This window comes from Pan paniscus, chromosome 2, assembly GCF_029289425.2.
Source record: "Pan paniscus chromosome 2, NHGRI_mPanPan1-v2.0_pri, whole genome shotgun sequence".
NCBI classification, from domain to species: Eukaryota; Metazoa; Chordata; class Mammalia; order Primates; family Hominidae; genus Pan; species Pan paniscus.
In genome coordinates this window covers 14,536,353-14,553,170 of record NC_085926.1, presented here as the reverse complement: position 1 = coordinate 14,553,170, position 16,818 = coordinate 14,536,353, and the positions used below count along the sequence as shown (strand labels likewise).

General features: G+C 53.5%; 1 protein-coding gene across 9 annotated transcripts in view; it reads left to right on the top strand.

Moving 5' to 3' along the window:
* Nucleotides 1-16,818, top strand: part of GRIP2 (glutamate receptor interacting protein 2) — a 111,615-nt gene that overhangs the window by 31,739 nt on the left and 63,058 nt on the right. For 4 of the 9 annotated variants that reach the window (XM_055109518.2, XM_034955877.3, XM_034955875.3 and 1 more), the window contains exon 1: nucleotides 15,007-15,162. The exons of 2 other annotated variants lie outside the window; for them this stretch is intronic. In XM_055109518.2, coding sequence (XP_054965493.1) covers nucleotides 15,102-15,162 — 61 coding nt within the window. In that variant the 5' untranslated portion in view covers nucleotides 15,007-15,101. Of the gene's footprint in view, nucleotides 1-15,005; nucleotides 15,163-16,818 lie in introns of those variants that run through there. 3 more of the 9 variants (XM_063602191.1, XM_034955878.2, XM_063602189.1) reach the window with 1 other exon arrangement.

Genomic DNA, 16,818 nt, shown 5'->3' with positions numbered 1-16,818 from the left:
AACCTCTGGAGACATTTTGGGTTGTCACAAGTGGGGAGAGGGTATATGCCACTGGTATCCAGTGGTAGGGGACAGGGATGCTGCCAACACCCTGCAGTGCACAGGACAGCTCCCTGCCACCACAAAGAATTGTCTGGTCCAAAATGTCAATACTGCCTGAGGTTGAGAAACCCTGACCTAAAAAAAGTTACATCTGTTTCAGCTCACATAAAAGTTTCCTTCATTTCAAAAGCAGAACTTTTACCTTACAGCTTTATTTTAGGTTGAATTGCACATCAGGTCGAGCGCCAGCTTCTCACCACTGGGTAGCTCCGGTAAAAGCAGTGCCTCTTGGGCTATCTGGGGAAGGCCAGTATTTTCTTTTTACTTTCAATCCACTGGAGACTGATACATTTGAGAAAAATACACTAACAATGAGTTATTGAAAAATGAAATTAAAAAACAAAGACATGAAAAATAGAAGCCACTGATCAGGCACTTAGATATTGTGGCAATGTGTGAAATTGCTGTAATAGTTTTTAACCATTGGTTCTCAAATGTTTGTTTCCAAACGTAACAATCACTGTCCAGCAACAAATAGTTCAAAGACAGGACGGGACCTGCAGCCGCACTTTGCATAGCTCTGCTTTTAATCTGACTGAGCCTCAGCACCCCTGGTCCTGGCCCCAGCTGGCCCAGACACCCTCCACTGTGCACAGGGCAGCTCCCCTCCCGGCCCCGTGGCTCTGACTTCCTGCTGCTGCTTCAGTGTAAGGGTCATGACGCCATCCCAGGTGGGCTGTCTCTGTCGGCAAGATGCTGATCTGGGGTCAGGCTGGGACACACATGCTCTGAAGACCAAAGAGGAATAGCTCTGTGATGCTGGCAGGAAGGAGATGACAAAGGGGATTTCATCACACACACAAGTGAATGTTAGACACCCCTGTTCTCAAAAGTCCTTCCTCCTCTGGGGCATGTTTCCCCCATCCTTTCTCTCAGCTTCACCCCATTGCTACAAACCCCTCTTCCTTTGCTTGGGCTCTGGGGCCAGACAGCCTGGGTTCAAATCCCAGCTCTGCCACTAGCCAAGTAGGTGACCTTGAGCAAGCCATGTCACCTCTCCGAGCCTCAGTTTCCTCCACTGTAAAATTGGGATAATTATAGTCCTTGTGCAAAGGTTTTTGTGAGAGTTAAATGAGTTCATATACATAAAGTGCTTAGAACAGGGCCTGGCTCGACTTCTGCCTCTGCCACAAACTAACTGTGGGACCACGGCAGGTCACTTCCCCTTGGCAAGTGGTGGTCCTTGAAGTTAAAAATGCATCCTCACAGGGTGCTTGTGAGGCTCTGGAGGAAAACGCATATAGAGGGTGTAGCACAGAGGCTGAGGCTGGAAGGAGCTGCACCAGTTGCAGCAAGAGGGGGGTGGTGGAGGAAGCGGCGCTGGCATGTGTGTGGCTGGTGTTAAAATACTGCAGCACCCCCACACTGGCTGGGAAACAACTGGTTCCCCAAGGTCTCCTCACCCAATGTCTCCAGGTCTCTCCCCCAGGACCCCTGGATCTCCCACGATCCGGCAACCAGAACTTTAATGTGTGGCCCAGCAGGGCCCTGGCAATCCTGATTGGCCAAGCCCATTGCCCTGACTGTATCCCCTAGGCCTCCCTGGGACTCCCCCAAGGCAGCGGACTAGGCACCAGGCCCTAAGGATCTAGTGGCTTAGAAAATGTGCCCTCTCTCCTGGCCTCAGTTTCCCCAACTGTAAAATGGGTGGGGTGTAGTTTGGACCAGAAGCTTTCTCTGACACAGCCCGATTCTAAGGATCCAGGCTTCTGCAACCACGTTAATCATTTTCTTCCCCAGAAGTCGTAATTCCAGGCTAGCAGACACAACTCAGTCTTGGCTGTCACTTCTGAATCAGGGACAGGAAGGAGGCCCCGAGTCCACTGCAGAAGATGGAAAGTGGGTGGGAGGCAAAGCCCCATAAGGCGGGGGCGTCTGGGCAGAGTGGGGAAGGCTGGCACTGCAGCCCCTCCCCGTAATCCTGATGGCCCAGCTTCTGCCTGTCAGCTGGATTGATTACTCTGCTAGCTGCCCGGCCAGCATTTTCCCCAGCATTTTCCCTGCATTACCTCCACAACAGCCCCAGTGAGCAGGTCAGGAAGCCGAGACATGGAGAGGGTAAGTGATGCTCTGGAGGCCACACAGCTGGTGAAGGGCAGAGCTGAGGTTGGAGCCTCGGTTGTCTGACTGCACGGCCTGCCCATGGGGGTTGTTTGCTGAGTGCTCATGGTGTGCTGACCTCACACTCCACATCCAGGTCCAGAAAGCTGGAATACATCCCTAGCTACTCCTCCCTCGCTCTCACCTGTCCCAACCTATGCAGGGGCCCCATCCCATCTCTCTCTCCCTGCCACACAGGTATACTTCTGGACCCCTTCCCAGTTTTGCTCTGTAGCTGATCCTGGCACTAGTGTTGGGGGTGGGGATGGTCCACTTCCAATCTCAGACCCCAGACCTGTGCCACGTGAGTCAGGTATGAGTCCCAAGGAGACGTTCATGACAGAATGAGAGAGCACAGGCCTCGGAACCAGATGGCCTGGGTTTTAATCCCAGCTCTGACACTCCCTTGCTGTGTGACACTGGGCAGGTGACTTAACCTCTCTGAGCCTCAGGTTCCTCCTCTGTAAAGTGAACATACTTCTCCTGGCCTCACAGGGCTGTGTGTGTCTGTGAGTCACTACTTTTCTTTAAAACATGTCCACGACTGGCTGCCTCTTACGGACCTGGTCCGCATCCCGGTGTCTATTAGTTGCATGGTTGCAGTGGCCTCTTCACTGGTCTTCCCACCTCCACCCTCACTCCCTCCTCAGTCTGTCCCTCCCCTGCAGCCACAGGGATACTGTTAAAACCTAGGTCAGATCACTCCCTCCTCTCTTCAACACCCTCCCATGGCTCCCACCTCCCTCTGAGGAAGACCAAAGTCCTCACTGCAGCCAACCTGGCCCTTGGTGGTCTGCCCCTGGGACCCCACTGACATCCTTTCTGCTACTCCCTCCATCACTCAGCTCCAGCCCTGGCCTCCTTGCTGGGCCTCAAACCAGGGCCTTTGCATGGGCTGTGTTCTTTGCCTGGCTCAGCAATCTGCATGGTTGGGCATGGTTGGGTCCCCTATTCCCTTCATTTGTGTGAAGACTTGATCACAGAGACCTCCCCCTACCTCATAACCATCTCACACCACTTCATTTGTCTTCAAAGCACTTATTTCAACCTGTGTTGTGTTACATATTTATCATGTCTTTGTTTGTCTCTCTGTGTAGAACGTAAGTGCTGGAAGCCTTATTCACTGCTGGAGCATAAGAGCTGCCCAGCACATGAGCAAGTGAATGAATGATGGGCACTATTGAATGCTTTGGGCCTGGGAATAAATGCTACTGGATTATACCGCTGTATCATCATTACAGGTTCTCTCAATGCTCCCACTGCCAGGGCCTCATGAAAATCCTTGTTTGAGGACTAGAAGAGTCCCCAGTGTGTGTTGTGACCTTGTTATCACCCCTGGTTTTCCTTGTCCCTGGAGTGGCGGCATCATCCTGAACCTCGTGCTGTCTCTCCTGACTCCTGGGATGCCATGTTTCCTGGGATGCCATGTCTCCTGGGATGCCATGACTCCTGGGATGCCATGTGACACTACAGCCCAGAGGCACGCAGGGTCCCCAGGGAGGGCATGAGGGATGGTTGGCCTCACCGAGCGGGATCCCATGCTGCAGAGGCAGGGGGCTTAGAATGACTTGTAGCCAAGATTCATCTTAGGGGCCTGCTCTCTTCTTCCTTGTAGGTATTTTTTCCAGTGCTCAGAAACAGATTGGAAGGGTGTTTGGAACCAAGAGTCCTGGGTTTGAGTCCTAGCCTTGCCCTCACTGCTGAGTGAGTTGCATAAGAATCTGCCCCAAACTGAAAGGGAAATCGAGGGGAATCATTGAATGCTCCAGCTGGCCTCAAGCAGCAGGACTGAGGGCAAAGGGCAAAAAGATGCCTCAAGGCTGGGCAGTTGACGTTCATTCATTCATTCATTCATTCAAGTGATCCTTTGGGAGCCAGAGAAGATTGTAGAGAGGGAGAGAAGTGATGTGATCATTTCACAGATTATTGGAGGTGAGGTTGACCCTACCTTTGATTATTGGACCCCACCTCCAATAATCAGAAAGGACCTCAGAGAGGGCCAACTTCTTAATTTTACAGTGGGGAAACTGAGGCCCAGAGTCGGCAGAGAATCATCCCAGGTCACACAGTGGCCATGTGACTGCATCTCTCACTGGAAGCCATGGAAAGGGGAGTTTTCCAGGGTTAAGGGCAAGATTGGAGCTCTTTGGAGCTAAGGGCAAGATTGGAGGGGTCAGGGGCTGTGAAAAGGAGCTTTTAGGGGGTCACGGCTTGCTTGGTGAGCAACACGGATGGCTTACACTGTCCCTTTGAACACTGAATGGTCTGAGGTCCAGTGATGTTGATCGCCTTGCTCCGTCCCCACCCTGACTCTGATAACCTATGGTTTGGCTCCACTTGCTGCTGTGGCTTCTGTCTGTAGTTCTGGCATTCTCTGCTGCGGTTCTAATGGCCTGTGGCCAGACCACAGTGTGGTGGGTATGGATCCATGAGCGTAATGCCCTGCAGTTCTTGAGCCACCATCTGGGGCTTCCTGAAGCTAACATTCTGTGGCTCCAGGGTTTCAATTTTGTGTGCCCTTGTGGGCTGTCGCCCAGTCCTGTGGTGTGTGACTCTGTGTCCCCATCCCTGGGAGCTCTGTGGCCCTGTGGGCTATCACCCAGTCCCCTGTGGTCATGTGGCTCTGTGATCTTGTCTAACAGCCCTGTGGCTCTTGTGGTCTGTCACCTAGTTTCCTGCTGGACTCCGATTCCCACACTACGGTGGCTCGTTTGAATGGCCAGAGTCACAGGACTTTGTCCAGATCATTGACCCTGCTGACCTGGAGAAAGATCACACAGATATTGGCCATGCTGCAGCAGGGCTGGGCTGTCTGAGAGCCTCAGGGCACCTCTGGGATGCGCTTCTCCCTTTCTTCATCTGAGGCTAGAAGCTTCTGTGCTGTGACCCGCAGGAAGCAGCACCCAGAGATGGCCCTGCCACTAGCAAGCTATGAGTGAGCTGTGTCACCTCGGGCACCCTCCTTTCTCTGTGCTTGAGCTTGGCAGTTGTGGGGGTGAGACACATGGCAGGATGGGGGCTGTGCTGGTGACGAGGTGGCCGGGACAAGCTCCAGCGTCCCTCTGTGTGGGCTTCTAGTTTTCTATGGGCCAGGTGGGAGGTACAGACCTGCAGACTGGCTGCAGGAAGGGCGATGCTGGGACGTAGCTCCCTGCAAGGGTCTGTCACACCCACTTTCCCTTTCCCAAGGCAGTGCTGTGCTGCTGGCCACTTACACTGAGGATGCCAAGGCCCGGAGTGGGTAAATTTTACACAGCCCCTTCTCATCCTGTGGCACAACCCTGCTCTCCCATCTCTCCGGGCCTTCAGGACTTGGGGTGTGGGATTTGTTGGGGAGGTAGGGAGAGAGGAGGCACTGTCCTGCCCAGCTGTGCGGGTCGGTTCTTGTTGCCATGTGGAGGCTGGAGGCCTTTTCCTGTGTTTGTGAGGGCCTGAGAAGCCCTATTAGCGTGGGGGTCCAGCTCCACTCCAGCCACCGGCCCAACAGGCACATCTGCTAAGTGGGAACAGCAGCCCCGTCTGGGAGCCCAGCACTTGAGTTCAAGCCCTGACTCTGCTTTCAATGGACTCAGTGACCTTGAGCTTGTTTTTTCCCTTCTCAATTAACCCACCTGCCAGAGGGGACAAGAACCTCTCATGTAACACTGTCTCCCCAAGGGTAGACCCAGCCTTTGCCCCTTTCCCTTAATTCTTGCCTCGTTTCCCAGATGAGGGTCTCACTGGCTGGTGCCCAGGGAAGAGCGGGAGCCTGATCCCATCTCCCACTTCTGACCTGGAAAAGCCCTCTCAACCTCCAGAAATGCTGGGCAGACCCCCTGGCACAGAGACCCAGGGCCACTGGAGCTCGGGTGCCCGGCTGTGGGCTGTGCCGTGCCCCTTGTGCTCGGTGTGCCGTGTTTGCTGTATTGAATCACACCACCCACACGCTCGCACGGAGCTGAGCAAGAGGCGCGTCTGTGTTTAGAATAGCAGGGTGGGTCCCAGGGTGGGCCTGGCCAGCACCTGATTCAGATTCCCACTCGGCTTCAAGCTGCATGACCTTGGCCTCCTGCCTGATCTCCCCATTCATGAGCATAATCAGGCCCCACGTGGTGGGGTGCTGAAGAAGGTTAATGGGCATCCAGGGCTGGAACAGCGTCTGCCTTTGTCACAGAGTGACCATTAATGTGATTCATTTTTCTCCCCTTTCCCCATTTTTCAGATGAGGAAACTGAAGCTCAGCAAGAGAAATGCCTGGTACATAATTTTAAGTCAGGTCCCACGCACGGAGCCCTTGCAGGCCCCAGACTTGTGTCATTTTCATGAAATGTCACACCACCGGGTGCCTGTGTGATGCTATACTTACTGACTTTAGGGAGGCCTAAGCAGCATGGGATTTGAATCCAGCACTGTTTGTCTCTGAACCCCCTCGGCAGGCCGTCCCCTCCCTGAGACATGGCAGGTGTGGGGAGGGAGCCTGGGGTCAGAGTGGAGGAGGTGGCCGCCACTGCCGTGGCCTGGCTTGAGGAGGAGCCCCGGTGGAGCTGCTGCCCCGTGGCACACGAGGACCGTAGTGGCATTTCCGACACCTCCACCCACGCGGCCCACGATTTAATCTGCGTACTTGTGAATGGTGCCTGCCTAGGCTTTTGCTCCTAATTATTGCTCTTTAAAGGCAGTGCCAGGAATATTAACAGGCATGCCACCTGTTTCTTGGCAGGTGGCCCTGTGGGTGCACCTGTCAGCCAGCCGCCCTAGCCCATACTGAAAACGCTTGGTGGCATTTTCTTTCTTGGCTCGGGATTGTCTGGGAGCCATCAGATGGATGAGCTGCTTCCCCTGGCAGGGTTTTAGCCTCCCTTGGGGCTGCTTCCTCTGCTTCCTGAGCCTCAGAGCAGGTCTGGTGAGGGTGGAGGGCAGGAGATGGGTAAGGGTGGAGGGGTTTATTGGAAATCCTTCCTCTGCCACTCGGTCGCCATGTGAAGCAGAAACAGCCGCTTTCTTTCTCCGAATGGCAGTGTTCCCGTCTTCATTATAGGGCAGCAAGGTGACAGTGACTCTCCACCCCAGTGTTCAGTAGAATCACTGGGGAAGCTTAAAAAGTGGCCACTGCCTGGATGCCACCCCCTAAGTTTCTGATTCAGCACTAGTTCTTTTAAGCTCCCCTGTAATTCTAGCAGCCAGGTGACATCACCTTATGATAAGGTGAGGCTTGATGACTGTGGAGCCCCGAGTTCTGTGCCCTTCCCCTACACCCCTCCTCCCTGCCTTCTCCCTCCAGCAGCCAGAGGGATGGTGTTAAAGCCCCAGGCAAAGCTCCCACATCCTCAGAGGAAAAGCCAGATCCTCAGGAGACCCTGCATTGCTTGCCCTTCCTTGGACCCTCCAGGCCCACGCTGCTCCTCCTCCCTCAGGAGCACACTCTTCCCCCAGCCCCCGCCCACCAAGGCACCCTCCCTCTTTTAACCCTTTCTCTAAATGTCACCTTTTTAGTGAGGCCTTTTATGACTCCCTTTTAATTTTTATTTTAAATTTTAAATTTTCATTTACTTCCAAATAGCACATATAACACAGAAATACCCTTGAGGCATTTTAAGGGCAAACCACAGAACTTTTTTTTTTGTTTCATCTGTATCTCCACAGATAAAGACTTTTTCTCAACTCTCATTACAACAGCAGCAACCCAACAGAATTAACCATAATTTCTTCATATCATCTTGTACCCAGTCTTCGTGCAATTTTCCCTGGTTGTCTCCAAAATGTCTTTTCATGATCGGTTTATTCAAATCAGGATTCAAGTAAGGTCCCTTGCCACATTTGGTTGATCAGTCTCTTGTGTCTCTTTTAATCTGTAACAGTCCCTTTTCCCTCTTTTTTCCCCCACTCTCATTATTTGTTGGAGAACCCAGGCCATTTTTCCTGTGGAATGTTCTCGTGGTATCATTTAATTCATTCTTCTGCCCCATTGTACTTTCTCCCAACTGATATTTGGGGCTAAAGCTGGATTTGATTCAGGTCCAATTTTGCAGGAAAGAATCCATCTCAGGGAATGCTGTGGGCTTCCTTCCACGTCCCATCTGGCGCCCGTAATGCCACATAGTTCCACTCTGGGTGATGCTGAGACCTGTCCGGGAGTCCGAGGACCGTCTGCCTCATCCCTCAGTCACAGAGTCAGTGCTGGATCCTTTATTTCACCAGGATTGCAAAAAGGTGGTTTTCCAATTCTGTCATTTCTTCAGCACTTATCTGCTGTGGTTCTTCTCTGAAGGATGCCTTTCCCTTATTAGGGCCTCCTAAAACACTGCGTATACAGGAAACACAGGAAACGTGCTTCATTCTTTACCTTCATGTATCTGTTCACAGAAAAATGATGTGGTATCTTAACCACCCCCAAAGGAACCAGCCAGATTTTATTTTTTTCTTTTCAGAATCGATAGGAACACATGGATCACTACAGTTTTGTAGTCATGATTCTTTTCTGATGTTCAAGTTGTCCCAAATTTGGCCGGTGGGAGACCCCTCCAGCTGGCTTCTGTGTCCTCACAACTTTCCCCACTCAGACCCTGAGCACTTCCTTACTTTCTGAGACTACAAGAAAGGCTCATATTGCATTTTCCCTGCCTCAGCCCTGCAATCATCCATTGCCTTCAGGAGTCCTGGGGGTCCTTTTGCTGGGCAAAGGAATTTAGAGTCCAGAGTCTGGGTTCTGGGGGGACCAGCCCCTTTGTAACTGGCAACATCAACTTCTGTACTCCAGTACTCCTCACTTGCTCTGTTTATTTTTTTGCAGCTTTCACCTCGCAACATGTTGCATCCTTTACTTATCTGTTACATCTGTCATTTACCCTGTCTTCCTCGCTAGAATATTAGCACCTCGAAGCCTTGGTGGCTGTACCTCCACGCTTGGCACACAGACAGTGCTGAATAAAGATCTGCTGGATGAGCAAATGGATGGAGAGATGGATGGATGACCTGCATCTGCCTGCATCCTCTCCCTCCCCCAGCCTGGATAAGCGGTCAAGAGGGTCTGCCCCCAGCCTCCTCTCTTCCACCCACAGAGCCAGCCTTGGCGGCCTTGGCCTTATTTAGATCAGTAGAGCTGGGCAGCAGAAATGTCACCACTTGGCCCGTGGGGAAGAAAAGGCTGAGAAGATTAAAGGCATCTCTGATGAGATGCTAATTTGTTTCGGGAAGCAGGTGGGGATGGCAGCAACCTGGGGCCTCTGGAGCTTTGTGAAGCTGAGGCAGGAATGGAAAAAGCAGCATTGGTGGAGGCTGGCCTGGATCCCTCTGTGATCTTTTCCCTTCTTTAACCTATCTCCTGGGCTCTGTGCAGCCTCAGTTTTGAGGAGAGCCAGATAGTCCTGTGTTTGAATCCTGGCTTGGCCACCTTAGTGGCTGTGTGACCTTTGACAACAGGGGGAACCTCTCTGGGCCTTGGGACCGAGAAAGTGAGAATGCTATAGGGAGGATGAACTTAGGGAAGACCATGGAGTACAGCCCATGGAGGCCAGAGAATAGCAGAGACTTGCTCGAGGCCACACAGTAGTGCACACTGGCTGGGGCCTGAACTCAGACCTCCTGGCTCCCAGCTGGGCTGATCTGCCCTTGCTGTTTTCTTGATGACTCAGCCTGAAGCATCCATGGGTTCATCTCCTTTAAGGGAGCCTCTGTTCCCTCACAATTCCCTGGGGCTGCTGTCTGCAGAAGGATCCTGCAAAAATCTGGGGAGCACAGGGGAGCCTGGCAGGTGTGGCTCAGGTAATGAGCAAGCTTCAGATGGCTGGAACCTAGGACCCCAAGCCTCCCTCTGCTGTCTTCCTGATCTTCCAGTTGAACTGCTCAGCTGGGGCCCCTGCACCCAAAGTAATTCATATCCAGCTGTGGCCTCCTTTGACTAAAGTTGAGGGCCCAGGGCTCCTCTGCTGAAGGTAGAGTTTGGGGAGCATATTATTCCATGTTCCATCTCTCATTCACTGAGCCCTTGCTGCGCCCCTGCTGTGTGCTGGAATCTGGAACTCTGAGATGAGGAAGACACTGGATTAGTCAGGATACTTTTGGGCCCAAGTTACCAAAAACCAAACCCAAACTGGCTTAAACAAAGAAGGGAATGTATTGGCTTAAGTTCAAAAGGGATACCCAACTTCAGGCATGGTGGGTTCCAGGTGCTGAGATGCCATCATCATCAGGATTGGATTTGTCTTTCTCTTCTCTTTTGGTGCCACAGTGGCCGCCAGCAGCCTGACTGACACAGCTTCTCCACACCTCCAGAAGATTCCCTTTCCTAGTGGCTTCATCCAAAGCCCCAGAATAGCATCTCACTGGGTTGACTTGGGTCATGTGCCCATCCTTGAGCTGCTTGCCGTGGCTGGGGGTTGGGATAGGCTACTTGGTCTGCTTTGGGTCAAGGCCCTCCTGGAGCTGAAAGACAAAGCTCCTCCCCTGGATGCAGGGAAGGAGCAGCTCCCCAAGGGAAATGGGGGTGACATTGCTGGGAGAAAAGGGGATAGAAGTCTAGAGAAGCTGGACTGCACATGGGCAGAGAAGCATATTGACTGTATACTGTATACATACACGTGCTTTTTGTTTTTGTTTTGTTGTTGCTGGGTTTTTTTAGACAGGATCTCCCTCTGTCACTCAGGCTGGAATGCAGTGCTACGATCAGAGATCACTGAAGCCTCAAACTCCTGGGCTCAAGTGAACCTCCTGCCTCAGCCTCGTGAGTAGCTGGGACTATAGGCATGCACCACCATGCCAGGCTAATTAAAAAAAAAAATTATAGAGACAGAGTCTCACTATGTTGCCCAGGCGGGTCTTGAACTCCTGGCCTGAAGTGATTGTACCACCTTGGCCTCCCAAAGGGCTGGAATTATGGGTCTGAGCCACCAAGCCCGTCCTCAGATGCCTAGCATAAATCATCAAATCATAACTGGCCTCAAGTTCTCTCCAGCCTCTGCTGACACAGGGATGGGGCTGGAGTTATTTGGACTCATTATTTCTTTTCCTGCAGCACTATAAGGTGCAGATTCTTGACCCCAGTGTTCAGACGGGGAAACTGAGGCTCAGGGAGAAGCAGCGTCTGTCTCTGCCAGGAGTTTTTAGAGGACAGGGACCATGTCTTCCTCAGTTCCGTTTCTTGTGTTGCACCTACTGTAGCCAGGCAGCTCCTCAGTGGGACCTGGATCTTCTGGGATCTATGGAGCCACCTCCCAAATTAGCTCTGAACAGGCTGAGCCCTAGTGACTTCTGGTGGATCCTGCACCCCCAAGACAGAGGTGACACATCATGCCCTGAGCTTGGGACGAGACAGAGAAATACACCGACCACTGCCTCCCACAGTTGTCTTCTCTTGGGCCCAACATAATGCTGGGATGCTACCATTAGAAACTACTGGATCGTAGCATCTCTCTTGGCTCCTTTTTTTTTTTTTTTTTTTGATAAATTCTTTCTCAGCATACACCTTGGCTCACCTGCACTGCTAATTTACCAGACCCACCAGGGTCTACCTGAATTCCACTTCAACCAAGGAATTGGCCCTTGGTCCACTTGACTCCCCAAGGTCTACTTGAATTCCAATTTCACTTGGAACTCTGCAACACCAATCTTAAGATAATGCTCTGTGTTTTTAATGAATGTGTGTGAGGAGCTTCATGTTCATTTGATCCCGTGTCACTCTCACAGCATACAGGAAGGCACATCCTATTATCATCTCCACTTTATAGGTGAGGAAACTGAGGCTCAGTCAGGTAAGTAACACAGTCTTGTTGCACAGCTAGAAGGTGGTGGAGCTGGGATTTGAACCCGGGCAGGCTGGCTCCACAGCCCACACCATTAAACACTCCTGAGATTGCACCTAACAAGTATTTTGCCCCCTCCAAGTCAGTGCCAGGCGTAATGGACAGATCCACCCTGCCCTCGGAGCTCCCCTTCTTCATTTGACCCAGGACAGCCGTAGGTGGCAGGTAGGGCGAGGTTATCCCTCTTGCAGCTGAAGAGCTAAGGGGCCCCAGGGAAGGGAAGTGCCACATAGTCAGGGAGTTTTCAGGCTGGGCTCCGTAGTCAGTTTTGCACATAACTGTAGGCTCCTGCAGTGGGCCCTGAGGCCTGTGGGGTCTCTGGGGTGGGTGTGTAGGGGACAGAGACCCAGAGCTGGGCCTGGAGCTGGCAGATCCACCTCCCTATGCAGGTCTGGATGTGGTCCTCAGAGTGTCCTCACCTGTAAGGCCTGGGACACTTACAGGGCACCCTCCAGGGTTAACTGGTGACAGGAAACCCCACCAGGTCAGAACTCTGCCTCTCCCGCACCCTGGGAGCCTCGGCCTCCTTATTTATTTATTACTTATTTATTGCTGTGCTCTCCACACGTCAATTTCAGCTGGCACTGCAGACCACCTGGGCCATCTCTCTTCCTACCAAAGGCACTGATGGAGCTAGGAAGCGGCCTCATCCACGGCCAGAGCTCCCAACCGTGCTCTGCCACTTAACAGTCTGCAAAACCCCAGGCAACGCAGCCTGCCCTCCCTGGGCTAAGCCAGCCAGGGGGGGCTCGGCCCACAGCCTGGCCCACAATAGGGATTTTATAAGGGGTGCTCCCTGGGCCTAGATGTGGCAGCGGCCTAGTTTGGTGGCTGGGACCTGAGACCTGTTTTGCCGCATGCATGCTGTGTGACTCTGGTAGAATACCGCACCTCTCTGAGCTTCAGTTTCCTTGCTTGTAAAATAGGGATGTTCCTAGGACCACCCTCATGCGCTCTAAGGATTTGATGTGATAGTTCATGGAACGCATCAGATTCCTGACTTTCCTGCCTTCACCTCACTGGGCCTCCCATCCCCATTCACACACAAGGGGTTGGGCTCCATGCGGAATAACCACAACACTAATAACGGTTACATATTATTTATCTAGCACCTACTGTGTGCCACCCTCCGCTAAGTGCTCTATGCTTGTGATCTCGTGTAACCCTGCCATACTAGAGGCAGGAACTGTTAGCCCCATCTGTCAGATGAGGAAACTAAGGCACACTGAGTTGGGATTTGACCTCAGATCTGCCCATCCCTAAAGGCATGTGTTCTCTGCTCCCTTCCCTTCCTCTCTGTTTGCACAGCTAAGCCACAGCTTTGCTGCTCCTCTAGAGGCTCACGCCTCTCAACTGCAGAGGAGAGGCTTACAGTGGGGATGGGACAGGGGCTATGGCAGTGGGGCAGCCCTCACGCTGTCCTCAGGTCTCGAGAAGGAGCTGGGTGATGCCATTCAAGTGCCCACTTCCTGCTTCCTCGGCTAGCCCTGAGAGGCCTCTGCCACCCACACCTTTAGGATGAAGACAGAATCCCTCAGCAGAGTCTGTGTAAAGGAGCCCAGAACCTCCAGCCTAGCTGAGTTGCCCAACAGAGCCTCCCTGAGCCTCACCTTCTGCCAGTAGTGCCTCCTGATGCTTTGGGCTGGAATCCATGTACTGTGGGGCCTCTGAGCCTGGGGCCTGCTCTGTCTTTGTTTAAAATTATTTGTCTGCAAGTTTCAGGGAGGTAGCGTGGAAGAGCCGAAAGGAGACTCCTGCATGGAATCAGAAGGGCTGGGAGATTACTGAGAAGGGAATCACTTCCTCGCTGTGTAATTCATTTTTATTACTGGTCAGATCTGTGTATCCAGAACTGCCCTGTGTTCCATCCGTCCTAGGAATCCTGCATGCTGGTGAATGCTAGGCCAAAGGATTCCAGAGATAGGATTGCTGCGAAGTGATGGGGTTTGGCAGGAGTTCTGCATGTGGGGGAACCCTCCGACTTTCTCAAGGGAGGCTCTCACTGCTGGTTCACAGGCAAAGCCTGATTTCTGTGGCAGCCATGATTCCCGAGCGGGTGTCTTGCCCTTCCTATGAGTGTGGTCTGTAGCCTGATTCATCAGAGGGGCTTTCATGGTTTGGGAAAAGGATGGAGGAAGCATGAACACCTGCCTTGGTAGAGAGAGGGCAGGAACCTGGGGTTCTAGAGCCACCTCTGCAACATATGTGCTCTGTGACCATAAGCAAGTCACTGCCCATCTGCCTCAGTCTCCCCTAGGGCAACACTGCCCTGCCAAACTCAGGGGTCAGGATGTGGGATGAGAGAGGAGGCTAGCCATGTGTACGACAAGAAGGGATGCTGGATGTGTTTTCTGAGCACTCACACATAGTCCCCAAAACTCCACCCAACCAGCAGTTTGAGCAGCTTCTCCGGGTATCCCCATGTTACATGTTATAGTTGTAGGGGTTAGGAGTTAAGAGGTGGGGCCTGGGTCTCCTCGTTCTACTCTGGTGGCCCTATCACATGCCCAGTGTGATGTTGCCTGCTGGGGACACAGGACAAGTGGACTCTTGTCCTTGTCTCAGAGCTCCTTAGTCTTGGGGGCAGGTAGATAATCTCAACCTAGTATGAAATGTGTTGAGGTCCAGCAGGCGGAGTGCCCTGAAGGGAGCAAACATTCCCAGGCAGAGAGGATGCATGGAGTTCCACTAGAGGGGAAGGACATTCTAGAGGGAGGGCCTTGCAGGTGCAAAGGCCTGGAAGTATCAAACAGCCAGCCCAGGGAAGAGGGGAGGAGGGGATTGGTAGATTTCAGCAAAAGGTGGGGTGGGCCAGGTGAGCACTTTGGTGGGAAGAGGACTTGAGGGTGGGGCCCGCTGGAGGTTTGCTGCAGAGGCTAGAACATCCGGCACTGCACTCCCCAGGCCCGGCTGCTTTGGAGGAAGGGCCTTGCCGCCACCAATGCCACCGCTGGCTCCGGGGAGGATTATCTATTTTAGCAACTCCGGGAGGGCGGAGGAAGGGAGCGCCCAGCCTGTGCCAGTTAGCGCAAGCAGCTCTGGAGCGGGCACAGGAGCGCCGGCTCCAGGCGTGGGAGGCTGGGGCAGGCTGCACAGGGCTCTGCCGGAGGGCAGGAGGGCACAATGCTGGCGGTGTCACTCAAGTGGCGGCTGGGCGTGGTGAGGCGGCGGCTCAAAGGTGCCGGTGAGTCTGGGTGGAGGGCGAGGGGCCCGGAGGGACTTCTTGGGCTCCCTGCCTGTCCTCAGTCACCCCTGCTCTCCCTCCCCCTCTCTCTCGCGGAGCCTTTTGGGTTTCTCTGCTGCATCTCTCTCTCCCTCTGTGTGTCTGTCCCAGACCACTCCAGTTCCCTTCCCAGTCTCTCCACCGCTCTGCTTCCTTCTCTGTCTCCTCCATCTCTCTGTCTCTGTCTCTCCACTCTCTCTGGGTCCCTTCCTCTCTCTTCCACTGTCTCTCTGTCTCTCTCTCCTCTCTCTCCTGCTGTCTCTCTGTCTGGCCTCTGGGTCTCTCTGTGTCTGTCTCTCCTGCTGTCTGCCCTCCCTCACCCGGTTCTCTGCCCCCGCCTCTGCTCTGCCTTCTCTCTCCCACTCTGTCTGTCTCTGTCTTGCTCTTCTCTGTTCCTCTTCCACTGTCACTGTCTCTCCCTGGGTCTCTCTGGACTTTCCTGTGTGTCTCCTTCATCGCCCCCACCCCTTCCCAGGGCCATGTCCCCAGCAGCCTTTTCTCTCCTTCCTGTTGAGGCTGTGGGGCTGTCCAGATGGGCTGGGGTTGCCTGGCAGGGGCGCTGTGTGTGGGGGAGGAGGGGTGGGAGGGAGCGAGGGGCTGTACGTGGGGAGTTGGGACAGGGGGACATAGGTGAAGGCTGCCTGGCTCTGGGCAAGACTCTCTGTGCTGAGCCCCAGCCTGTGCCGGGTGCCATCCCTGGACACATGCTCAGCCCCTCAGAGTGCTAGGAAGGGGCTTAGGGTGGGACCAAGATTGGAGTGGGGGTGGGTAGGAGCTGGAGTTAAACCCCCCAGGCTGTGTGACCCCAGGCTTCACCTTTGCTGCCATGTCTCCATCTACAGCACGGGGAGGAGGGAGGTGGTGGATTCACGATCTCTATGCTTCAGGCTGAGGACCAAGAATCATCTTACTGTCAACAGGAACAGCAGTGACAGACATGCACTCAGCACCACTCTGTGCCAAGCAGTACATTCACTCATTCATTCCTCACAGTGGCCCTGCAAGGCTGGTCCCATCCTCATTCTGATTGTGCAGAGGAGGAAAGTGAGGCACAGAGCGGTTAAGTAACTTGCCTAAGGCCAAACAGCTGACACACTGAGGCTCTCTCCAGCCAGTGAGCTTGTAACTGAGCATTTTCCAGACTCTGAGGTGCCTACACAGGGAGTCTTCCTTAGGGAGGTGGCGGGGATGGGGGTGGGTGTCCGTGGGGCAGCAGAGGGCTCTAGGTCCTGCACTGGCCTCAGGGCAGCTGGTGGCCTGACATCTTAGAGGTCCCTGGAGCCTGGTCCACAGAGACAGAGCAGCTGGTGCCTGGAGAACATCAGGAACAGGCCTCTCTTTGGGTCTGACCAGAGACTCCTCTGCTGAGACCACCCCTGCAGGAGACACTCCCTCCCCCATTGAGGCTGCTGTCCTCTGTTCAGGTCCACAGACCGTAAGGGCCCGGTGGGATCCTCCCAGGCTGGAGGGACAGATGAAATCCTGGGTTGGCTCCAGATTTGAGCTTCCCCAGGATTTGGAGAGCGGCCTACTAAATGCTGTGGATCAGGCTCTGCATCTTGGAGATGCAGGAAATGCTTGTATTGGCCCAGACAGACCAGGGTTCAAATCTTGTTC